General features: G+C 34.5%; 1 protein-coding gene across 2 annotated transcripts in view; it reads right to left on the reverse strand.

The window, feature by feature from the left end:
• The window catches only part of dsd (attractin-like protein dsd), a 99,268-nt gene that overhangs the window by 63,068 nt on the left and 9,339 nt on the right, over positions 1–26,861 (reverse strand). For both annotated transcript variants that reach the window (XM_081734228.1, XM_081734227.1), the window contains exons 2-4: positions 9,329–9,529; positions 4,740–4,868; positions 423–619 (exon numbers count right to left, since the gene is read on the reverse strand). In XM_081734228.1, the coding sequence (XP_081590354.1) occupies positions 423–619; positions 4,740–4,868; positions 9,329–9,529 (527 nt within the window). The remainder of the gene's footprint in view (positions 1–422; positions 620–4,739; positions 4,869–9,328; positions 9,530–26,861) is intronic.

Here is a 26,861-nt window from a genome sequence, read left to right on the forward strand (position 1 = left end):
CCGGAACCGTTCGCACCGAAGTCAAGAGCGTTAGCGACTACGCTATGCGGGGCCATGGATTGATGACTGAATTCGTTCATATGTGCCAGGAATTAAACAAGGTAATTTATGAGGTTCGTAAGGTAAAAAATAAATAATAGGATACTTATTTGATGTAATAAAGATCGTGGTAAGTTAAAGTATGAGTTACCATTGGATTAATCGTTCTAGTAGATTTGGAATGGAAATATAATATATGGTTCTCTTGCGTACCTGTTTTATTGTAGACAAATATATTGTGCTCGGACAATGCTATTGGTTATCGATTATGACTGTTGGACTTAACTATGTTGCTTATTAGTTGCGAGAGTTTCTAAACTTAACTGACAGTATACACTAATTAGATGTAGATTATATTTCCTCCAGTAATTAGAAACACTAACCTCTATAGGGGTCATGACATTCACATCTGTGTCTCTCTTTATTACACACTCCGTGATCCCCACTACAGTTATTTGGACAAATAGGAATGTCGCATGCTTCTCCACTGTACATGGCGTCACACGTGCAGAAACCATCTATACACACTCCGTGACCAGAGCAATTCACTTTGGAGGAGTTACTTGGACAAGAATTTATCCTGAAACAGAAGAAAGAAATATCGTATAGTTCACGCCTTATTTAACCACATAAAATTCCGTAATGCACAGAAAATAAGATCTTTATGATTTCATTATTTTTAATGTATAAATGAATAACTGATACCTCAACATTAGAATCCACAATTACTTTAAATTAAAACAAGAGCTGATGGCAGTAAAAGTGGATATACCAATTGTTTTTCGTATTTTTTCACATTACAGAAGAAAACGGAAAAAAGCAAAGAGCGATATTGTAACTGTTTTCATTGAGGCCTACAATTTACTGAAAACTATGAAGCTAAATGGTTAGTCTTAAAGATACTAATTATAACCAAGAAATTTGTCTGCAATCACTTCATTGATCGATTTTTATTTACCACTGAGACTACGGAATTTTAGCATGAGATTCCAACTTTACATACTTCCATTGACACGGTATGCACACCTTCGGTGTCGATGTAGATTCATATCGTTATTGGGACGCTTGGTGGCTCGAACATTACTATGCAGCAAGGATTGCGATATAGTGTTTTTAAAAAATAAATAACAAAGCCAAAAACAAACACTATTGTTTTCCCTTAAAGAAGTGACTATATAATTGTAGAAAAAAGAACAGTATTTTCCTTTGACTACAATTATATTTGTACAAGACTACGTGTATTTGTAACATATAATATACACGTAACATTCTAACGTGTTCATACACATTTGAGAATTGCAGGCAACACCCTAATACTTTTCTTAAACCTAATTTTTAATATAAGTGATATTATACTGAATTTCAAAAAGTGACAAAATGCATCGCACTCAAGAGTGAAAAAATAAATCCATCGGGTAATAACAAGACTAATTAATCTTGATATCGAGAGCAGCGAATAGTTCTTGAATTGCATAGATTTCTTGATTTCAAAAGTGCTTGATTCTATTGCGCTTAGTACATTGTTTTTATGTCGTTGGCACTGTTAAGCTATTATGTCCAATTTGGAGCTAAGAGTAAAATAAAAAATATGTTTCTACAAATGATAGAATTCAACTGCCATATAGCAAATTGGAAAACGGAAATATGTTTTATTTTCTCATCTGGCAAGGAAAGAAACAGAACTCATCTGAATACGATTTCTCCTTACCGCATTTGAATACATTGATTGAGACTTAAAGTAATATTTCTTCATATTTTTAAAATCTTGACCACTTACAAATGAATTTACAGAACTGCACCTGTGTCAAAATTTAACTTCCTTTTTCTGTCGTATCACAATTTCATTGCAATCTGACTATAAGTTTCGAGAATATTAAGAAAAATGCTAGCATACTTGTAAAGCCATATAGTTTTGTTATAAGAAAAGTATTAAGTAAGCAATAACTTATAAAAAGAAGTACTAGTTTTACATAGGAACACATGTTTTGTAGCGAATTTATAGTGTTTTAACCGCTTAACTTATAATTTTTTTTTTCGCAAAAGTCGTTCCAAATTTTATATTTTTTATTGGCTATTTTTGTTGGACGTTGAAGGTTGAGATACGTGGAAGCAAACATTACTAAAACTGTCTAAAATTTAGGCCCGAATTAGGCACTTGAAAATCACCGATTTTAATACCACGAGTATATTCGTTCGTAATAAAAGCAGATGTATCTTATTGTTAGTCTTACTTTTTTGAACACTTTTTGTGTACATGAAGAGACAACGAATCTTTTAAAATATTTTATTCAGTCCATTCAATTTATTTGAACTTTAAGCTGATCAAAATTGAGATTTAAATTTTCCCGCAAGAAATATTAAAATTCCGAATATGTACGTTCCACAATAAACATTACCAAATTACACTAGCATCTTGAGAAAACGAAACAGTGGGGAAAATGAGTACAGTATAAGTATATATTTCATTCAATCTAGGCGGCGCGGTGGCTCAGTGGTAGAGCGCTCACCTCCGGTGCTTGGGGTCCCTGGTTCGATCCCAGCTCGTGCCGTGTGGACTGTGTGGTGGACAAACACCGTGCTCGTGGGTTTTCTCGGGATTCTCCCGTTTCCTCCCACTTTCTTTATTCCACCATTTCACTCATTTCTCATTCTCACCGTCTCCTTTAGCCTCACCCGCATAACCGTGGAACGATAAACTTAAAATATTTTTCCATTAAATCTACTACGAATTTGTGTATTCTTTTTGCAAAAAAATACCATTATTTCAAAGAGAAATAACAGACAAATGATTTCTCCGTACAATGTAGATATACTATTTCAGTTCCGTCTTTTCGTCAATAAGCATTGGCCTCCAATGCAAAATATTAGCCGAAAATAGTTAAATGAATCTTACCCAAGGGCGCCGAGCCTGGGGAGCCGGGAGACCCGCCTCCCCCCCCTCAAAGCTCATGTGGACTCCCCTAGTGTATTTATGAATATACAATATTTGGCATAATTTGAATGCAATTTGTCTTACCATCCTCATATATACACCTTCTGCGTCTGATTGAACCTTCCCCCTCAAATTTACAGAGAAATCGGCGCCCTTGATCTTACCCACATCTAGCAGACACCCATATACTCACCTGCGTATGACGAACGTAAAGAATCGGCATTTAAATTTATATTCAGATCCTTTTTCTTTGCACGAATATATTCGTGACCATAATTTTTGGGCAAAAAAAAAAAAAAAGTAATAACTCGTGGTTTTAAGTTAAGCGGTTAATATGATTCATAAATTTTATTTTAGGAAATTTACTACCAACGGATTATTTCAACACATCAACACAGTTGATCCAATCAATCATTTTAAATTTTCACGGAATTTACTAGGTGGCAAGAGCTTTATTCACGAAAAAAAAAAAAAAAAACTGGATGCTCTCCTCGTTAGTCTAGTGACTAGAGTGCACACCTTTGATGCACGTAGTCCAGGTACGACTCCCGGTGTGAGAAATGCATCAGGGTTGTTTGAATTCCACCTCAAACTGTAAGTCCAGGTCTCACATTGCATCGGTCATGAAAAAAATATGCTAAACTTCAACAAACGAATGAAGAGTAAAAATAAAAGTAAAAGAACTAAAACCATTACGGAAATAAAAAAGGATGGACTCACTGGGAAAGAGCAGTGCAGAGGAACTTTGCCCTTTATTGTTCTAATCCACTCAAATGTGATGTGAATACACATGAGTGAATATAGGTTCCAATCTTGCACTTTCAATGGAATTTTAGGACCCTGAAGACTTTATTTTTGGTTGCGAAAATAGAAGGCTCAAATGCAAAAATCAAAGTTAAAAATACCTTAATTGTTGTCTACATTGCAAATAAAAGTTTACATGAACGTCGGAGCAAGGTACATTTAGAAATAAATAATATTTTTATTGTGTTTTAACTTGATGAAACAAATTTAAAGATCCTAATTTCACTCCGATATTAGAATACTTTCAAAAATTACACAATTCCAAACATTGTAACACCCCTGTCATCAGTTGATATCAAAAGGAACTGTTAAATAACCCTCAAGACATGACTAAATACTGAACAGAGCTATCCTACACCTTTTTGTTATGGTCGTTCATGTAATTACAATGATAGCAATATTATTACCTTCTGGTGTTACCAATCCTTAAGTATCAATATCAGTACCCTAGACTAGGTACCTGTGGCCATGTCGTGTACAGTCTTTAGCTACTAACATTTTCATTAGTTCTGAATGTGTTACTTTGTATGGAAATGTATATATCTGCATAGGCAAACCATACCATGATGCAGTACGCTATGTGCAATTTCGTAAGTACTATCAACTACAAATTAAGATATAACTTACAAATAAAACTCTTAACCTCTTTACTGAGTAAATTTAACTTATGAGTTTAAAAGATTCTCCATGTTGATGTTTGTCACAACATTTCTACTGAAAAAGTTTGATGGTTATAAATTGATACTAATTTATGTAGATTATCTATATATCAAGGATTCTTTATAGTTGAAGAAAAGAACACAAATATCAAGATGAAATGAGTTAGTTTTTCAATTTGCCTTTTGAGATATTGGTCTGCAAACAGATTTTGAATGTTTCTGACCGAAATATAGCCCAGGATAAATTAAATTCATTAGTAACGAGTGTAAAAATGCGAATCTTGACGTATTAAGATATAACTTACCTATATGAGATATTGAATCCTGACATATTGTACGCTACATCACTGTAAAAATGTAATAAAACTGAACCTGAAGTAGCTACCACTTCAGGAATTCTTCTAATACTGTAGTTACTATGATACATCAAACCACTGCAAAAGACAGAGAAATGACAAAATTAACGTATTTTAAGAAACACATAGATGAACAGTTCACGTATCTGCAACAAAATGTAATAAAAATGCACAACTACGTCTATTTTATATATGAAATATGTTAAATTATAAATTTTAATATATATTATTTATGACCCATTTTGTTAAAATATTTCCTACTCTCATTGTTATAGTTTTAAAAATGAAATGCAACTTTTAATGTAATATCTCATGATTGTAACTATAACTTGTAAGTCTGCCCAAGGGGAAAACTATACTTTGCAAACTAAAGGACAGAAAGATAAATAGGGGAGGGGGACATGATAGCTCATCTTTGCTGGGAGGAATTTCTGGTTTAATCAAAACAATATGACTATGGTGGTCAACGTCGTGTTCGTGGGTTTTCTCAGGTTTTTTCCACTTCCTTCTACAGTCTCATTTCATCCATTCTTTCATAATCACTTATCTCCCTGGGAAGACGAAACGACAGGACCCACGAAATATTCCAGACACGACCCTTGTTACTACCAACCAATATAAACTGGGATATCAACTGTCACCTTTAGCATCAGGGTGAACGTTCTACTACCTAGAAAGATATTTTAACTAAAAAGGGCATGTACCTTTCGGCTCAATTTTGATTTAATTTCGATAGGATGTCTTCGGATGAAGAAACAGTTAAATATAACTAACAGTAACTTGAATGACCAACTAGAAAAAAATATGCAAAATGAAAATAAGTAAGAAGAAAACCACAAAGTGATAAAGTGCACAAGAGCAGGACAGGAAAAGGCAAATGTACGGCTAAATGGGGAGAAAATCGAAGAAGTTAAGACGTTTCCCTATTTAGGAAGTTTAATATCCTCGGACGAAAGAAGTGAAAAAGACGTAAGTTCCAGAATAGCGCACACTAAACAAGCATTCAATAGAAAAAGAGGACTGTCATTAGACGTTCGTAAACGATTTATTAAGACCCTGGTATGGAGCGTTGCCCTTTACGGATTGATCCAGTGGACATTGAGAAAAGCTGAAATATCCAAGCTGGAAGCATTTGAAATGTGGTGTTGGCGCAGAATGCTGCGCATATCATGGACCGAAAGGAAAAGGAATGAAGACGTACTAAAGGAAGCTAATGAAGCACGACAGATCATGAAGATAATAGGAAAAAGAAAAAACAGCATGCTTGGTCATCTTATTCGGCACTCAAATTGGATCACCGTGTTGATAGAGGGAAAAGCAGAAGGAAAACCAGGAAGAGGAAAACAAAGGATAGAATATCTAGATGCAGTAACAAAACAGAGACCGTATCGAAGTATAAAACAGCTCTCCCAAGGGAGAGAAAAGTTTAAAAATTCCCATGTTGCCCACCAACCTGAGGTTAAGGTGAATTAGAAAAACTAACAGTAAAATAACATTGCTTAGTTCACATACAAACAATCCTTAAAAACGTAAAAGGACTGCATCACTAAGACTGCTTTTAAGTAGTCTTGAGTTACCGCTGTGCTACCATAATGTACAAAGCACTGACTCAGCTCTCACGCCTCTGGTGCCTCTGGGGTCTACATGTGCATTATGATGATTCGGAATCCATCTTAAACTGCAGGTCCACGTCTCATATTGTCCCGGTACTGAAGACAGATGCTAAACTTCAACAAACAAAAACATGAAATCAGTAACACAGCTCAACGGACCAACCAGACACTCATGTTTAAGTCCAAATGAAGCAAGTTTTGATAAGGGTTACAGGTTTAAAAATGTGAGTTTGCCGTATAAAGAACTAAATCTATGCCAACATAACCTCTTCTTTCTGACTTCACAAAATATCGTGTTCAGTTGGACATTATTATGTAAAATATAACCGACGATTTGCTAGATACATTTTATATTATTATCAAGCACTGAAAAATATTGTTTTTAAATGAAACTCATGTTTATATAATTCAATAAGCAAATATTTACAGAATGTCTATTTGCTGGATTCTCAAAAATAACAATTCAAAAGTCTGCTTCCAAGTTCTTGCTGTTATAATAACTCATGACCAGAGACAACAGAATCTTTCTTCACACAGCTTTATAGCAGGAATATAACAGAAATATTTTTGTACTGAAAATTATTCAAAAGTTATAATACGTTATTAGTACGTATATGCTAAAATGCTTCAAATTTTGTGGAGATATTGTACAATATGTTCTAAACCTTAGATTATTCTAAAGTGGCTTGTACGTGGTTATGGGACATAATATCCTAACTAGGACGAGCAAATATAATTAATAAATTTCGACCCGAGACTGAACAGGGTAAATTCAATTCGCATTTAGAAAAAAAAAAAGAAAAAAAAAAAGTCAACGGAAGATCCAATAAATAAATTCCTTAACTGATAATGACAGAATAGCACAAATATATAATATCAATATTCATTCAAGACCAAGTCTCTATGTTTACTACAACTTTCAAAAACGCTGGTTTAGCACCTTCCATCTTCACATCTCTTTAAAAGGCCACATGCATGCAACCAAAGACGATATTCAACTGAAATTTGATACATAACCACCACAGACAGTATAGTACCTTCCCACTAAATTTCACTGATTTTGGAAATGGTAGAGCTGGGACACCTCGTCTCCTTAACGTGGATTAAACTATATACAACGCTAGGATTATGAAAAACGGAACATACACATGGACTCGAACAATTACTCAGATTGTATCAAGAAATAATGCTCCCACCACGGATCGAACGGCCAAGATTAAGGACATGCTAAGATCAGGCTCGGGAAGAGCATTAATACTGCTTAAAATACAGCCAAAACCAAGAATCGATTTAGCAATAGTATAACAAGTTGTTTGGAATAGTATTATATTATAGCAATACTGAGCCACTGTTCCCCTAAATTTACTTGCGTTGCAATAGCAGCTGTTCAGGAAATTACGGTCCTCTCCTAGATGGCCTTTCTTTCATCTATGCTGTCTTACTAACCATGAAGATAAATTCAAATTAAAATATCAGTAACACATAATCCCTATATTTTCAGATGGAATCATCAAGCCAACAGTTGTAGGATTGAAAGAGGCATATCACGGATGAGTTTTATTTTTATAATATATTAATCGGCAAAAAACTAACAATTGTGTAATAGAAAGTTACCAGCTCAGCTAGCTATTATTAATCCTCAAGTACAAGATTATTATTATTATTATTATTATTATTAGGGCTAGAATTTCTATGACATGTAACATTTTTATCCTGACATTTTAGAATGTCTAATTCAATATTAACATATTTTTGTCTCTTGTGAACATGAAGATATGGTTTCTATTCGTAATATTCGTAATGCATATTTCAATCATATTTACCTTTATATCATATTTGAGCCCGAAGTGACATAAAAGCACTTTTTGGTGATATTTCAGGTGAATTTCACTTACTACTTGGAAATATATTTGCCAGTATTGGCAACGAGGTTGTTTGGAACTTATTTCTTAGAAATATTAGGCCTTGTGCAACAGGATTCGAAAGAATACTGTACAGTATGTGAGAGTTGAGCCGGCGTAACATCATTTATTTTAAAGAGAGAAATCGCCACATTAGCCTCTCTGCCTCTCTTTCTCCTCTCCTGCAAAGATACCTGAAGTTCAATTCCTTTGTTGAATATTGGTGAAAAATATTTCCATCCACGCCCGAAAAGACTTAAAATACACGGAAGAAGAAAGTAGTACTACGAAAATACTGGTAATCCACATTGAGCACAATCGGAGATATGACCCTAGGAGAATTTATCCCAGTTCGACTCCTAAAATCATCACGAAATTGATACTTATGGTAAGATTCATCCATATTCTTCGAGTATGAGGGATTTTTTACAAACATTGGAGGGATTTTTGTCACAGATCTGGGATTACTGAGTATAGTTTCAAGCTGTCTGAGGTCAAATGCTCTAGTAGTATGAAGATGCGTGGTTTTTAGCAGTAGCGTTATTTCAGCATTTGTTTTTGGAAGAGGAGGTACTCTAATTTAAGTACTTTCATGTTTTTCGTTAGACTGACTGAATTATGCATATGCACACATCCACTCCTTCAATTCCAAACACGCCTTTCTTTTAAGGTCATATCTTACCATTTTTAAGGGCATAAATGCATAATTCTCAAAAGAAATTCTCAAAAGATTTTAGGCAAAAGAAATCAAAGCCCTAATTATTATAATTATTATTATTATTATTATTATTATTATTATTATTATTATTATTATTATTATTATTATTATTATTATTATGGGAATAATTATTCGTACGTAGTCTTCCAAATACAGTAAACAAGAATAACATCTACATAGGCCTGCGTTAATATCTTTTTACGAGACTTATTAAAAATTTTAACTTGCTACTGAACACATCACTTGCAAAAAATAAAAAATGTATAGTACCTACTTTTCAACATGAAATGAATATACTACACTAACCTGAACACAGCCAACAGAGGAGCATTAACACTATCACCGTCATATACATAAAGATGATCCCAGCCGCATTCAGTTGCGAACTCCTCTAAATGTAACCTTATCGTCGCATTAGGACGCTCACTCTCAATTAACCAACTACATTTAACGTCTGTTGAATAGTTTCCGAACCCATCGTGAATGGAACCAGATGGCTCGGGAAGTCTGAAAGAAAGAAAAGAAAAATGCACTGTAAGAACAAAGACAACTGAATTTTTACCTTGTTATATACTGTACATCACACTTCGTGTAGCCCTGTTTATTTACCAGTCTTAATTTCCAAGAAAGAAGCTCAATGTCATTTCTCGTTCCAGCAGCAAGGCTATAGGACACAAAATCTAGTCCTTAGAATGCAAATTCAAACCACCGAGGAAAGTGTTCTCACTGGGATTCAAACCCGAGACCACGGATACACAAGCACGCGCATTACTTAATCGGATACTACGGGAACTTTTGGGAATCTCGATTATTTAAGTATTCAGCAAATTCGCATTCCGTGCGTGTTCTCGGTAGAGATGCAAAAGCTCGAAAAAAAAAACTTTTTTGGGAAAAAAAACTCTGTTTCTTCTGCTTCGCTTTTTTGCTTGGGAAATTTTGAGCTTTACATAGATAAAGCAGACTTTGTTTCGCTTCTCTAAAACACAAAAGCTCATTTAATTAGTGACTGATCCAGAAAATAATATAAAATCTCGAAAATAAACCATGAATTTCGAAAAGATTTTTCAAACAATTTTAACTCGTAACATATTTACATTATGAATCCCAAAGGATTAACTAATGTATATAATAATTTTTAACCTCTTATATACAAAAATAATTACTTTAAAAAAAAAAGGTACACAAATAAGTAGCAAAATTGTATGTAGTATTTTCCTTCAATCTCTCACACCCTCTTTTTGAAACAACATAAAATTAAAACATGGGAAAAATACATTTATATGATACTCTTAAAGGCTGCACATCAAGAGCTTCGTTTTGGGTGGTTCTGTACATTTTTGAAATTTAACAGTTAAGTTTTAACTTTCATATACATTGTATGAATATTTCAAATGAATTTTGCATTCACTGATCACATACGTAATAATCTGTTACCACCTATCAGGTGCTTCGGACCTGCAAAATCGGTAATGTTACGTATTCTGTAATGCACTGACTGTTCCTTAAGCTTGTTTAGAATCGGAAAAGTGCCAAATTTTCTGTTCATGGATCATATGCGTAATAGACTGTTTATCTGAGCGTGTGGGTTTCTTACGTTCTAGAATATATAATCACCATCACGGTTTACTCAACCCTGAAGTTTCTGAATTTTTAACAACAAGAATTCAACGTATCATTACGGAACTCCCCTTTAAAAAAAATAAAAAATAAAAATAAAAAATAAATAAATAAACAAAAACTACGGAATACATTTAAGAAGAGTGGAAAGGATGAGTTATTGTTCCAATTCAAAGGAAAGGCGACAAAACTGATTGTAATAATTAGCGAGGCATCTCTCTTATCAACTTCCTATAAAATCCTTTCCAACATTCTATTAGAAACTATCAGTGTGGATTTAGGATTGATCAACTATCGACCAGATATTTACCATTCGACAAATACATGAAAAGAAATGTGAATATAATGTCCCAGTATACCAACTATTTATTGATTTTAGAAAGGCTTACTACATGGTTAGAAGGGAACTTTGTACAACATTCTTACAGAATTTGAAACACCGAAAAAGTTATTTAGATTAATTAAAATGTGTGTAAATGAATCCCAGAGTAAAGTCCGAGTCATAGAAAATTCTTATCCATGAGCTTCCACGTTGAGAATGGCCTGAAACTAGATGAGTTATCGCAATTATATTCAACTTTATTCTGGAGTACGCTATAAGGAAAATCAAAGATAGCAACCAGAGTCTAGAGTTGAGTGGTATTCATCAGGTTATGTCGTATGCTTATGATGTAAATCTGATAGGGGATGACAGGAAAACAATAGAAAGAAATACAGAGGCCTTATTAAACGCTTGCAGCGACACTGATTTAGAAAAAAGTAAATGCAGAGAAAACTAAATACGTGTAAGTTCACCAGGGCCGTAATATTAATTTATTTATTTATGTATTTATTTATTGAACAAAGTCCCAGATACAGCACAATTTTGCCATTATACACAGGGAAATGTTAACAAGTAGGTAATATGGCAAATTATGGATGCGTCAAAACATCAAACAATACTTTCGACAAAGTCGATACTTTCAAATATCTAGGTTCAATATTATCAGAACAAAATCATATTCACCAAGAAATTAAATGTTGACTGAAAGCAGGAAATTAGTGATATTATTCAGTTCAAAATCTTTTGTCGTAGAGAATTCTGTCGAGAAATTTAAAGCTTAAAATATATAAAACGATAACATGCCTGTTGTGCTTTATGGCTGTGAAACATGGTCGCCTACTTTGAGGGAAGACCGTAGGTTGAGAGTATTTGAGAACAAGATCCTGAGACGAATATTCGGACCCAGGAAGAAAGGGAATGGGGAATGGCGAAAACTTCATAACGAGGAACTACATATTAATTTATACGGTTTAGCACACATTGTTAGGGTCATCAAGTCTAGGAGGCTCAAGTGGGCAGGTTATGTAGCCAGAATGGAAGATAGTGAGAACGCTTTCAAAGTTTTAACTGGAAATCCAATCGGAAAACGTCCACTAGGAAGACCTAAGCTCAGATGAGAGGACAAAACTAAGATGGATCTCGCAGAAATAGAAATATAGAGTAGAAACTGGATCGAATTGGCTAAGGACAGAAGTCAATGGAGGCTTTTGTGAACGCGGCACTGAACCTTCGAGTTGCCATAGGCTATAGAGAAAGAGAATACATTTAAGTCAAGCACTATTGTACAACAAACATGAGTGAGTGCTTAGTTTTTGCATATCGGGAAATCCGAGATTCAACCCCGCATTTGACCATTCTGGCAAGTTTTTCTTAATTCAATCTGTGAATGTAGAGATAGTGTGTGTACTGAAGGGTCCTGGCCGACTTGCTTTCTTATTGTTTTCAAATCGTTGTAATCACTAATTACCAGCAGTGACGGATTTCCGAAGGGGGTTAGAGTAGAGAGGTGTTTTTCCGATTGAATCGTGTACCCCGAAATTACAGAATTTCTAAAACACACAGAATATTAGTTATGTCTTTACTCATAAACTTCAAGCTCCTCTCAAATAAAAATTAGGGATTTTTAGAAAAACCAAACATTAATCAGATAAACCCTTCCCAAAATACTTTTCTAAATCCGCTCCTGATCTTTCTATAAAATGGTATTCGAAAAATTATTGCTAAATCATTGCACAGCTACAGTATAACAGAAATGGAGAAGTACGCTCTGACGGATATATTGAAAAACATATGTTTAACTATGTGCTAGAAGCTAGAGTACTAAGCTGTAAGAAATGAAACATAAGTGACTAAAAATGAAATCACCTAGAGAAAGAAAAAATGTCCATAATTCAGAAGTTAAAATAAAGTTAAATATCCTCTAAAATTGCTCTCAAATACTACGTACTTCACATTTACTTTAATTCATAAAATATGTGCTCCATCCACCATGATGGTAAATTCCAGAGCGAAATATAGCATTTAGGTCACGAAATCTTATTTAACTATGGACTATACTATAAGAAAGCAATTTAGACAGAAAAATCGTGAAAATGAAAAGAGCCAAAATTTCCAAAATTACAGTTTTTCACCCCAAAAAAAAGCCGGCTTTTTATGTGAAAAAAACCGACTCAAAAACCCGGCTTTTTTGCATCTCTAGTTCTCGAGTTCACTACAGATAACATGCAGCCTACATGAGTTTTTTTTTTTTTTTTTAAGACAATAATATGGAGAAAGAAAACTAACATAACACACCAACCATGCGATCGGTTCCCGACTGGAGCTCATGTAGTTCAGAACCCACATTTAACTGTAGATGCATGTCTCATACAACATCAGTGCTGAAAAAGTATACTTAAACCCCAAATAATAAGCAAAGAAGAATTTTTTTTTAGGACTTTTGGCTAAGTTCTTGCTCCTTTTCGAAAAAGTTGTTTCTTTATAGCTAATATTCGAAAGCAAAGGCAATCTTTCGTTTAACGTACCATGATTACGTCCTGGCCAAAAGCGCTAAATACAAGTGAATGATGATTGGATAATTTGTGGAATTAAAATGTGGGAGGGAACTACGTAAAACCAGGGGCATGATTTGTGGTCTATAAACTTATATGGTCACTATTGAAATAAGAGTCTTCTCCGCTGGTCTAATGGCTAGCGAGTGCGCCTTTGGCACCTTGGCTCCGGGTTCGACTCTTGGTGAGAAAGCACAAAAAATCAATTTCACAATCATTCACTTTTATTAACCATCCGCCTTCTTGAGCCTAAAGTACATAAACTTAAAAAAAAAAAGTTTCATCGAACCAGGGACTTTTCGCAGCAGAAGTAACAGCTCCGCTACTGGGCATCTACACTCAAAAAATTAACATTTGAATGTCTGGATATATATCAAAATAACTCCGAAAATTATATTTGAATGTCTGGATAAAGGTCAAAATAACCCCTAAAAATAATATTTGAATGTCTGGATATAGATCAAAATAAATGCTTTGCTTGAAACGTCGGGTAGGCGGTTGACTGATAGAAATAAAAAGTTGCCAGAAAAGAACCTAACCCAGACACCAACTACATCGAATCAATTATTATTAACGTAACATTACAATACTTCACTATGCCGGAATTTATTTTCTGTATTTCATTTCGCTTGACTATAGCTCAACTTTATTTTTTTAAAAGCTGTCACAAAAGAGTTCACAATCATTTACGAAGGAAAAGGTTTTTTTAAATAAAAAAAAGCAAAAAGCTTATATGATAGTATGACATTAAGTACGCCGGATATTACCACAGGAAATTGTCTGGACAAGAGATAACACTAAAAAACATACAAAAAATTCTAACTACTACAGTGCATTAACAATAATTCAGTCATCTATATTTTAATATATGTAACACATTTCCCATATTTATGCCAATCTCAACACTGTTCCTACATTCACACAAGAGAAATTTTAAAAAAGTGCTTTCTCTTTAATCCAGTTATCATGGTATATCTTGTATAGTAATAAATAAATACCTCAGGTCCTGGGCTCAAACCTAGAAAACGTTGAAAATGATTATATATATATATATATATATATATATATATATATATATATATATATATATATATATATATACGCTACTTCCTGCAACAATTCAGTCAGTTCGGCATATTTTATTTAATAGTTCTAAGACACAAAGCAAATGTATTTTCAAGCCACTATTGTGTTTCCAAGCAATTGTTCCCTCAAGTTGTAGCTTGTAACAAAAGTTAGATCTTGGTATGAATCATAATAGTTGGCTAAGATTTAGACAATCATCACAGGTAGTCTGTCATTACTGGCAGACATCTTGCTGTAAACTAAGAACCTACAATACACTACGGTTCTAAGATCTTTTCGTTTCGACCTAGTCGTACTCCTTGGCGATCCATTGACTGCTACAAAGTATGCTCTTCTTCTTCCTATAGGCTTTTCCGACATTTCTATACATCTTTCATTTTACGTTCGCACCTACATGCCGTCACTGATAATACTACAAATTTATCAAAAACTAGTCCCTTCTCCTAGCCCTTCAACTTCTAGAATTGACACAGTTTGCTTCGTTCCAATCACACGTGTACGTTAAAATTTGCTTAGAATTACGCAGTATATTTTGGATTTGATCTAAACTGTAATTTCGGCCGCACACTTGAATCATTTGCTATATCCATGACACTTAATCCTCCATAATCAAAGACAAATTAACGCTGTTCTATACTTTTTTCTACTCGCTAGACCTTCTTATTCATTTTTATTTTTATTTGAGGACAAAGTGACAAACCCATCTTCACATTTTTTGTATAGTAATGGAAGTGTCTTGACTTACAATTATACTAATCATTACGACTAATTTCAATTTTGTTTTTCTGGAGCTACAAATTGTACAAGGGCTGTTCGTTTAATTTCTTGCTTTTTACGAAAGTATTAATTGAGCTCGGAATCCTCACAGCAGGTATGTGGCAACATCTGATGACATCACAGTATTATCGTTCACCTGGACCAAGACAGGGTTCAGTAAGACGTGATTGCGTGTGCGATGCATTGTAATCCGTGTCAGACTGTAAAATGGGTGATCGAAAAGAACGGCAAATCTGTGTTCAATTTTCTTTTGAACTGGAAGAACGACTACAGAGATGAACGAAATGCTGCAGCAGCATTTGGTGATGCATCAATAAATTGAGCAACAATCTTTCAGTTCTTTGCACGATTTCAAGCTGAAGAATGTTAGTAGATGATGATCCCAATTCTGACCGCCCGTTCAGCAGTCGCAATAAGGAGAAAATTGTCCAGTTCAGTGTACTTGTGAGGTTCGATTGTTGATAAAATGTTTGTGAAACTGTGGGAGTTAAATATTTCTTTCAATCTACTTTAAAACGAAGACCTAGGAATGCGGCGTGTATCTGTCTCAATTCGTTCCAAGGATTTTCACAGAGGACCTGAAGGACGCCCGTATCATCATCGGCAGGGAAATGAAGGAAATAGCCACCAACATTCCTGGCCAGTATCATCGCAGATGAAACATGGGTGTACAGCTACAACCACGAAAACAAGGCATTGTTGTCCCAATGGAACTAAGTGGATCCAAGAGACCCAAAAAGTCTAGACAGGTCCGATTCCGGGAAAAGTGCAACTTCTGTCATATTTGGGATCGAGCATCATAATTTGTTTCACGTAATCATGAAAGGTCGGACAAGTGGACATCTGGACAGTGAAGTTTGCACCATGACAATCCTTCACGTCACACTTCCGGTGGTGTTCGACTTCTAGCTTAAAAACAATATTCCCATTATACACCATCCCTCCTGCTAGCCGGTTCCCTACACTGAAATCCACCTTAAAAGAGAAACTATTTGACACCATCCACACTAACACAACGAGGAAACACCAATCATTCCACAATTGGCGTTCCAAGACTGCTTCCAGCAATGCGCACGTTGGAATCGGTGTGTAGATACAACAGGTAAGTATTTTGAAGACGACAAGGGTTTTTACAGCATTAGTCCGGGAATTAAGTGAACAATTCATGTATATATATTATACATAATTAATTAGTTCATCTCGCCATTTTATGTCATTATAAAATTACGATTTTCCCATACTTACAACGAAACTTGAAAAAACGCGTAAATGAATAAGGTAGGATGATTTTTTAGCAATAGCCTTGCTCGTTACATGGCGTTGCTTCATTCACAGACAAATAGTTAGCATAAACTAGTTTGGAAGTGTTACCAAGCCTAATCTCCACTAATATACGTATGAAGAATGAGAAAATGAATGACAATATCAGGTATCGAATGCGGGTCTCTGTATTACTGTCCCGATGGTTAATCATTACGCTATCCAGTTTGCTTCCTGGACAGGCAAACGTCCTATCAGTCCCTGAAGGAGGAGCTGTCATTCAGTCTCATGAAATGTACTACAATTCCTGTTCTGTTTACACATCCCGAGTCTACAAAGAGTAAAAATGCATCACTGGACTGTGAATCGAACCTGGGTCTTCAGCTTACCATACCGATATATTAACCACTTCGCTATCTATATCTGGAGAGTGGACTTGGTAGGGTAGTTGTCATCAACATTGAACCATTTCCACTTATTGTCAACGATTTCTCAGATATCTTAGAACATGTAGATGGCTAAACATATTTATTGAGATACTGATTATTATTTTTAATCTTGAATGATATTTTTTTTCTGAGAATACCACTAACAAATGAGAAACGATGGATTGCAAAGTGCATACGTAATGCATCTATCATTTCTGTTAAAAGAGACAAGAAAAATAAAACAAGAATTTTAGTAATAAGCACACACAATCCAGAAAATCACGGAGAGGGAGCACAGTGGCTCAGTGGTAGAGCGCTTACATCTAGTGTGTGAGGTTCCTGGTTCGATCCTCAGCCAAGTAAATTTTGTGGTGGACAGCATCGTGTCCGTGGTTTTCCCGGGGTGTTCCCGTTTCCTCCCACTTCCTCATTTCACAAGTTACTCCATCATCGTCTCTCTTAGACTAAAGGGCATAATCGTGGGACGTTAAACTGAAATATTTCGTTTTATTTTTCATTTTCCCAGAAAATTACAGTGTACGTCCGGTAAACTAAGATAATTAAAATATGCAGTACTGTGTAAAATGCTATTCGCTTTATATATTATTTTTAAAATTTAATTGTCTTTATTAAAGTAGGAGAGGCCTAATAATGCTGATCTTCCACCTAACTAACCCTTACCCAAATGTAATGTAAAGATAAAAAAGAATGGAATATTACACAATGTAACTTAGTTATAAAATTAAAAACAATGTAAAAATATATTATAAGTGCAAACTTAAATTCACAAGAAATTAAAATATAAGAAAGTTAAAAAAGAAAATACAAAATCGGAAATAAAAAATTAAAAGAAAAGTATGAAATATACTGTAAATATAGAAGTATACCAACCAAAAAATACAAAGACAGAGGGAGGCACGCTGGTTCAGTGGTAAAGCCCTTATCGTTGGTGTGTGGGATTTCCGGTTCGATCCCCGGCCAAGTAAATTTGTGGTGGACAACATCGTATCTGTGAGTTTTCTCAGGGTACTCTCATTTCCTCACAGATTCACATTCCATCAATTCTTCCATGATCATTCGCTTGCCTTAATCATCCGTCTCCCTTAGCCTAAAGACCAAGGTGAGATGTTAAACTGAAAGATTTTTACTAACACGTAATAGCAATGCAGCGAACAAATACAGTCAGAGAAATATTATTTTACGGCTATCACAAAACTAGCCAAGTGTTAAAGACAAGAAAAGATTAACCAAGTGTTAAAGACCACGTAATACATAGTTCTAAAATTGCATACATCGAGCGTGACTGAGCAAATGGGTAAATAGTAAATTCCTGAGTTTGATTTCGAAGTTTTCAAGCGTTCCAGTATTTCGAATAATGTTAGGTATCAAACTCCAGCAGACTTTGTCGCTAATATAAAGAACGATCCTCCTGTTTACTTATTATAATATACAGGTATGTTAAAGTTTACTTTGTTACATGTTATGGAGTGAATATAGGATACCCTTGCATATTTACAAAAACAATGCGGTTGTTTAGTTTCAGAATTTCGTTAATCAAAATACAATAACGAAAGTACAGCCTTACGGCAATCAGGAAAACCTTAATTTTAGTTCAGGCAATGTGTAAGTTGGAATTTATCCCTAATTATTCCCAGGATTGTAATTTCGTATTATATTACTATCATAGATCACGCCGATCCGCGTACTGCATTACGAAAATCAAGCAAAAATAAAATTAATGAAGTAGATCGTACGCAGTTCATAGAAACGCCGCAGAATTAACAGTGCCCGATATGCTGATCTGATGTTTATTTCAATTTAGTTTATTCACGAAAGTCCTACAATTTGATAACAGGAAAATAAGGTACGTTGGTACTCACAGACCCCACGCAGTTTTTTTTTTTTTTTTTTTAACATATATTACAACGATCGACACTTTTACCCAAAATGAAACGCGAAAAAAAAAAAAAAAAAAAAAAAAACTCTTTAGCAGAAACCTCATATTGGTGAACTGTCAAATCAACCCCAATTGTATTAACTGGTACTTCTATATTATTTTATGTATTGTACATATTTTATTTCTTTCCACTTCCACTTAAATATTGATTATTCACTTCCCAGTCTGAACTTTTCTACAAGTATTCGGGGAGGCAATATTTTTTAAATAGTCCGGGACGGAAAATATTACATACGGCCCTAAGTACTCATGATATTTAATTCTTCCGAAACAACTCTGTTCAATTGACTCGGCGTACTCAAGATCGCAAACATACATTTGACCGGATTGGTGAATAAGTTATCATCATGGCAGCATTTTTATACATAACAGCAAAGTCCTCGTTAACCAGAACTATTGTTTCGTGTAGCGCTGAACTAATAAAGAATTGTATGTCACGTGCATAACATATATTGATGAGTATTTAATAACACCTACTAGATTAATTATGTATATTGAAAATAATGCTAGACGTTATATGGACCATTGTAACACACTTGATTTAACAATTGAGGAATTGAACATTGAATAATCTCGTTTTCTCAAGTTACTAGGATCTGAACTAGTGTACACTTGTACTGCAAAACTAATAGTACTTCATTCGTGCCAATAATATCTGGGTGCTTTTAACAAAAAGGCCTTACTGAGGAGTAGTCAGATTTGAATAACCAGCTGCCAATTATGGATTGCGTACAGAATTTTGCCTGTAATTTCTAGTATCGTGGAAGATTTTTTTCTACTAAAACTTGACAGAGTACGTGGTATAGGTCGTAGCTTTTAATATACGATCTTAGTTGTTCATATATTATTTTCTTACCTTTTCTAAAACTTCTGACTTAAGAAAAAGTACAAAATAATACTTAATGCATAACTAGAATTACTACATTAATAATACGTAGGTACAATATATTATTATGAATTATTAACAGGGTTTGAAAAATCCACTCGCCTGCTTGTCAGTGGTGAGTAAAGTCCCGTGTTTTATTCCACGTCACTCCTTTTTTTTTTTATTTGTAAAAGACATGTCAATAAATAAAATAAAAATGTATTGTTATGTTTACTATGTCGCAAAGTAATATTTGTTTATTTGTATAAACACTGTGACTGCAAAATAGTTTAGCTAGTAGATTTTTTGGCTGGCGAATACTTGCAAGCAAGATTTTTTAAGCCTTGATTATTATACGCAATAGTTATACGTTCAAAGTGCACTTATTTTCTGAAGGTGGCCATTTTTCATTGAAATCAAAAGTGGTCATCACGTACAGCTTCTGTGTGGCCTACACTTCAGGGATTTTTACTTTTTAAAACTAAAATATTGAATAGTTTTGGTGCTCGCATCTTTTTCATTTATTAGTTATGTATTTATTTTGAGCGAAATTTTCTTTCTCAAATTTAGGTTATACTCAAATAGTTTCGTATGACGTACTTTCCTGCCAACTTTCATATCAAATATTGTTAGTTAGAAATTGGATCATGTATTTCATTATTAATAGAACGTAAGGTTATGGTGTACGCTGATTATGTAAATCTGATAGAGGATGACAGGAGAACAATAGAAAGACATGTAGAAGCTTTTTAAACGCTTGCAGAGACATTGGTTTAGGAGTAAATGTAGAAAAAGCTAAATACATGGAAATTTGCTGGAATCGTAATACTAGAAATCATGGATGCGTCAAAATATCAAATAATACTTTCGACAAAGTAGATACTTTCAAATATCTGGGATCACTATTAACAGACCAAAATCATATTCACGAAGAAATTAAATGCGACTGAAAGGGGGGAATTCGATAATTATCCAGTTCAAAATCTTTGGTCGTCACGAATTCTGCCAAGGAATTTGAAGCTTAAAATATATATAAAACGATAATCATGCCTGTTGTGCTGTATGGTATTTTATATATATACAGTACAGATAATATTTCGGTTATTTACCTTTAGTAGGATGAGGCTGTTTTAATTCCCTAATATAGAAGAAATAAGTTACATTTCTGTTATTTCAACTTCAGAGGAAATCAATTGTTTGGAAGTTGAAAAAAACATTATGGTAAGTAAAGTAAAAAAAAAAAAAAAATCAGTTTTAATAAATGTTACTTTCGTTTTATAACTAACTAACTCTACTCTATGGCTTATGGAACCCCGAGGTTCAATGTCGCTTTCACAAAAACTCTCCTCTCCTCTGACTTCTGTCCTTAGCCAACTGGATACAGTTTCTACTTTTTACTTCTATTTCTGCGAGATTCTTCCATCTGAGTCTAGGTCTTCCTAATGGTCGTTTTCCGATTGAATTTCCAGTTAAAACTTTGAAAGCGTTGCTACTTTCTTCCATTCTGGCTAGATGACCTGCCCACCTGATCCTCCTAGACTTAATGACCTAAGAATGTTTGGTAAACGGTACAGATTATGCAGTTCATCGTTATCAAGTTTCCGCCATTTCCTATCTTGTTCCTCTTGGATCTGAATATTCGTCTCAGGAATTTATTCTCAAGTACTTTCAGTCTGCGTTCTTCCCTCAGAGAAGCCATTTTCTTTTTCTTTCTTTTTTTTTTCCCAAAATAAAGGTCTAAAATTCTTGAAGGGAGCTTATAATCGCATAATGCGTTTTTAGAACAGTGGTAGAGATACCGGTATATACATTTTAATTGATCTTTTACAGAAATCTCTAACAACGATTTGGGAATTTAGATAATAAAGTCTTACAGTCGATTGTTTCATGTTTCAAATCAAAACAATGCATGTAAGTTCAAGTACAAGTATTTTTCAGAACAGACATAGGTACTACAAGCAACTTTGAATAGAAAGATGCTTCTAATAAGTCATCGGTTTTGCAACCAGTGATAAGCCACTGACTAGGTGACTGCGTGAATTTTCTGCAATGACCTTATAGAGGGTGTTTGTAGTCGCATAGTAAACAGATTCTCAAAACCGAGACAATTTTTAGGAGGGTGCTTATACTCGAGTAAATACAGTATTTGTTGAAACCTATGTAAATCTTAGAGCCTTTCTATTTCAAGTGTGCCCCTGCTGGCTCTGATGTCGATGAGTTTTTCCCGTACCTTCCTCGAAACAGGAGGGACAAGTTGCTGTGGCCGACATCCTTCAACAGTTGGATCCAGACAGGATTGCCACATTGAATTACTTAACCGGCTTCGCTGTACAGTGTCTTGTTAGCCATTCTAACTTTTAAGTAGCCTCTGATCTTCACTCGCCAAGATCACACGACTGAATGGCAAATCGGCAACTCAGCTGACGTCATTCATTTCTTTCCTCAAAAGCAAAAGGAAGGTTTCCTCTGTAAGAGAATGGCGGGGGTGGGGCTGAAGTATGTTTCACATATTTTCCGAAGGCACACTTGAAATGAGAAAGGCTCTAGTAATTTTATACCACATAAGTAGTTTAAAAATCACTAAATCTAAGTGAAGATGTTTGAGATTCCACAAGTATCACTAAAAATTCATTGGATTTTCGGCAATTTCTCTGTTCTGATGTTTCAAGTATAAATAGTAACTAAGTGAATAAGCAATTAAGAGAAGAAATAGCAGCAAGACCAGGGTTTGCCCACCGGGTTTTTTCGGGTTGGACCCACCTGAAAAAACCCATCTTAAAACCCACCTGGGTTTTTGACTTTTTTGTTAGTGTATTATTGGTACAACTAAGGTGATCATATTGAAAGTTATTTTTATCAGATTTTAAACTTTCTTTGGGCGAATTATATGCTTTCATGTTAAGATAGAAAACAATATTCAACATAAGACCTTTATAAAGCTCTAAATGCACTGAATGAATGAATAAATAAATAAAACCTCACCTTAGCTTGAGATAATTGTAGAACAAATTAATGTGTGGATTATGCTTATAGCCTATTTGAAGTAAAGTAAGCGATTGAATATTTTAGAAAATACTTTCCGTGAATAGTGTGTTTCCTGACTCGGCGCCGCCGAGGGACGTTACCCCTCATACGTTGACGGGTTTAAGGTCATAAGTGCCGGTACTAACAGTAAATATGTAAATACATTAGTAAAACTATTAGTATTATTTCTTACCTTTGATGGTAACAAAATTATTCAGTAAAATTTGGTTTTCCAACAACACTAAGTTCAGTCATTTGTTGCTAGCCTTTAAATAAGCATTCTGTAGAATCAACACTAGCAATAACGTAAAAATTCTTGTCAAAATTAAGAAGCTTAATGCTCGGAGCTCCGAAGACTACGTAACGCTTACTATTTCAAATGCTGCATTCAAACTTCAGTATTAATGGAAGTTTCGATGTATAGTAAAGCAAGCTGCATTTTCAGGGAAAACCCGTCGTGAAAGAAGTGTTCGGGAAATTCCCGCAATTGAACCCACAAAGCATCGAAAGTGAATACTCCAACAATAAATCTATTTATTTTACGCTGGAGGATATTTCATTTCATTTTAGACATTTTGAAACATTTACTTTATAAAATATGAATTATAGGCCTCTCTTTGTTAATTGTTTTAAATTAATTTTCGGAAAAGAACGGTCTTGGAACAAGTGCTCTGGTAATTCCCGTAATTGAATGCACAAAGCATCGAAAGACCATTTATTTTATGTTGAAAAATATTTAAGACATTTTGATGAATTATGTCTTTGTTTTAAATTAATATAGCTATTTGGTATTCATATTTGGCGAACGTCACTGAGGCTCCTAGGATGACTCGATCTACGTTTGTTAGTTTGTCTGCCTTTACCACACAGTGTACAACTTTCGGTCTTTTATATTTTCAGGATACAAACCAGAGACACTCTAAATTTTCTGTTTAGATTTTGGCAGCATACCAACGTAAAATTACAAAATGGCCCCCCTTTTAAAAAAAAAATAGCTGATATCCACTGGCAAAAATCCCGGGGGGGGGGTGATGGGGACATATCCCCTACAATCTTGGAACTGTCCCCCTCAATAATCCGATTGGAAATGTGTCTTTTAGGAAGAAATGTGATGATTTGTGTCTGTCACAAAGGAAAGTGAGATGAAATTGATACTTCCCAGAATAAGCCTCAAATCTGACCGCCTCCCAATGTTGAATACAACTCTGCTCCCCTACCCATGTTGTCCCGGAGTCCCACACAGGGGACATAAAATATGACGATATTATTATTGCTTTACAACTTCAAAATCAGACTGGCAACATTGAAAACTGTTTACAGGGAATGATCATATTTGGATCATTCCTTGTGAACAGTTTTCAATGTTGCCGGTCGGATTTTAAAGTTATAAAGCAATAATAATGTCGTCATATTTTATGTCCCCTGTGGAAGACGCCGGGACCGACATGGGCAATCCTCCTCAGCATTGTTTTTCGCCTTCATAAATATTTTGTACATCGCATATATATATATATATATATATATATATATATATATATATATATATATATATATATATATATATATATATATACCGTCTTACTCGTCCCCCCAATGTTGAAGACAAATTTGCGCCGCTGCTGATATCCACGCTACAAAGCGCAATTTTAGGTCTTTCAAGTTGAAATTTTCAAAGTAGACGCACGAGAAACTAAATTAGCTGTATATATTTTGGTGGCATAAAATTTCAAAATGGCGTCCATTTTTTAAATAGCGGGTATCCATGTTACAAGGCGCAATATTCGGACATTTTAAGTTGATATTTTGAGGGTGGAAGCACAAGACATTCTAAATTTGCTGTATATATTTTTTTCGGCGATCCAATATAAAATTTCAAAATGGCGGCAATTTTTTCAAAACAGCAGTGAATAGAAAGTTGTTGCAAGTTGTGACAATGACACTCATGAAATGTAAATCATATTTTAACATTTTTACCCCAAAGAGATTGAAATATTTCGAAAAAAAAAACAATTAAACCCGAAAAAACCCAATAAAACCCGAAAATACACGAAAAAACCCACATGGGCCCAGGTGGGTTGGGTTTTTTCAAAAATACCCGGGTTTTTTCAAACCCTGAGCAAGACAGGATTTACTTAGGAAGGTCCCAGAAAGAATCGAAATCGTACACTATAAGAAAACTGTATCTTTCTGGATACAAGATCAGCGCTTATTTCTAATTTATACCATTTAATGTATCCAACAACGTCCATTTGAAAGTAAAAATGTTTGTATCTTCTGTTCAACAGTGGTAAGAGATTTAAATAAACTTTGAAAAATTTAAGGTAAATAATTTATTTTTAGTGGAGTTAGGTGTTTTGAAGACTAGAGAATAATGTATTAAAGTAAAATATTTATATCAACAAGTGAACCTATATATAAGTATAAATTCTGTGATTATTTAAGGATATCACCTGACGCATGTTTATAATAGTATGTACACATACTATTTTATTTACGATGTCTAATACTTAGTGCACTATTAACTGTAGTGTTTTGGTGTTACCGGACCCCTTCCTCGTCAGATATGGGCAACTGACATGGAACTCACCTCGAATCTTCCATTATTTCGTGTGCACGGCAAACAATAACAAGGTCAAAAAACGTATTATGATCATGTAAATTCCTTCCACTAGCTATAATCCTCTACTCTTAAAAGTATCATTTCTGTGATAAACTTACGCAGAACGGTTCATGAAGATTTACGTAATTTTATGCTAATTTGTAGAAATTTTGCTCACTTCTAAAAGGCACTTTATTAAGATGCTGTTAAAATTTTAGATCTATGCTCAACGTTATTAAACTTCGGTGATTACGCATTTCTTTAACTTGCTGTGGAATTATTCAAAACATTTACACGTTTATGTTATAGACGATTCTAGTGCAAAATATTTAGATTTAAGTTTATCGTTATTAACCATGCGCGATGAGTTCTATGTGGGTTGCACAGATTTGCTCAAGAAAGTGTCATCAGGAAGACCTAAATAGCACATACTGGGAGCAGTAAATAAAAGATTACATTTACAAATTAATAATGCAGTAACTATGATAAAAGGGAAGGTATTATTTTAATGGGACGTATAACATACTGAGTTTTTTTTTTTTTTTTTTTTTTTTTTTTTTTTTTTTTTTTTTTTTTTTACCATAATCCCATTCATAACCAAATACATTAGGTATGTTTTTCGTATTGAAATATCGAGTTGAATATTGTAATATTTAAATGCTAAACATCATTTAGTATTCTGAAAGAAATAAAGCAACTAACTAACTTAAACGGACAAATTGAACTGTATTTCAGCCCACAACAACTGCGTATCACACAAAACAATCCTACTTGTTACATCAGTGTCAAAGCATCACTTTTCTTCGATTTCAAGAAAATTCGGTGGGAAAAAGCCCTTTGTTTACGCACGTAGCTATTCTAACACGTCAACTCTTTCGGAATACCTCCAGCTTCACCCTTCACGGAACCAAACTGAATGTGAACTCGTAGTAACAAACTAATGTGTAAGTTGGTTCGTGGTGATAAGTGTGGGTACTGAATATAAGTACATCTGAAACTCAGAAGCGTCATTTGAGGCTGCAGGTGAGGAGACAGGATAGACAGCGTCTAGCCTTTAGAATTTTATAGCCATGCATTAAGTTTAGGTCTTTTCCAACTTAAAATTTTATATAACACGTTGAAAACAGATTCTTTCCTAGAACCTGCTTTCATTTAAGTAGACAGATCCTCCAGCATATAGCGTAGCCTTGAACATTATTCCTGTGTTGCATCCATATTCTTAGCATCAACCTACAGAAGTATACGATTACCAACCGCGCGTGAAATGAAGGCCCAAATACTCGCTGTGCAGAGCCCCTTAAAAACGTTCGGCACTCTCCATTACAGGATTGCGAGTCTACTTTATTTTAAGG

This window comes from Thermobia domestica, chromosome 12, assembly GCF_964235325.1.
Source record: "Thermobia domestica chromosome 12, izTheDome1.hap1.1, whole genome shotgun sequence".
Classification (NCBI taxonomy): Eukaryota; Metazoa; Arthropoda; class Insecta; order Zygentoma; family Lepismatidae; genus Thermobia; species Thermobia domestica.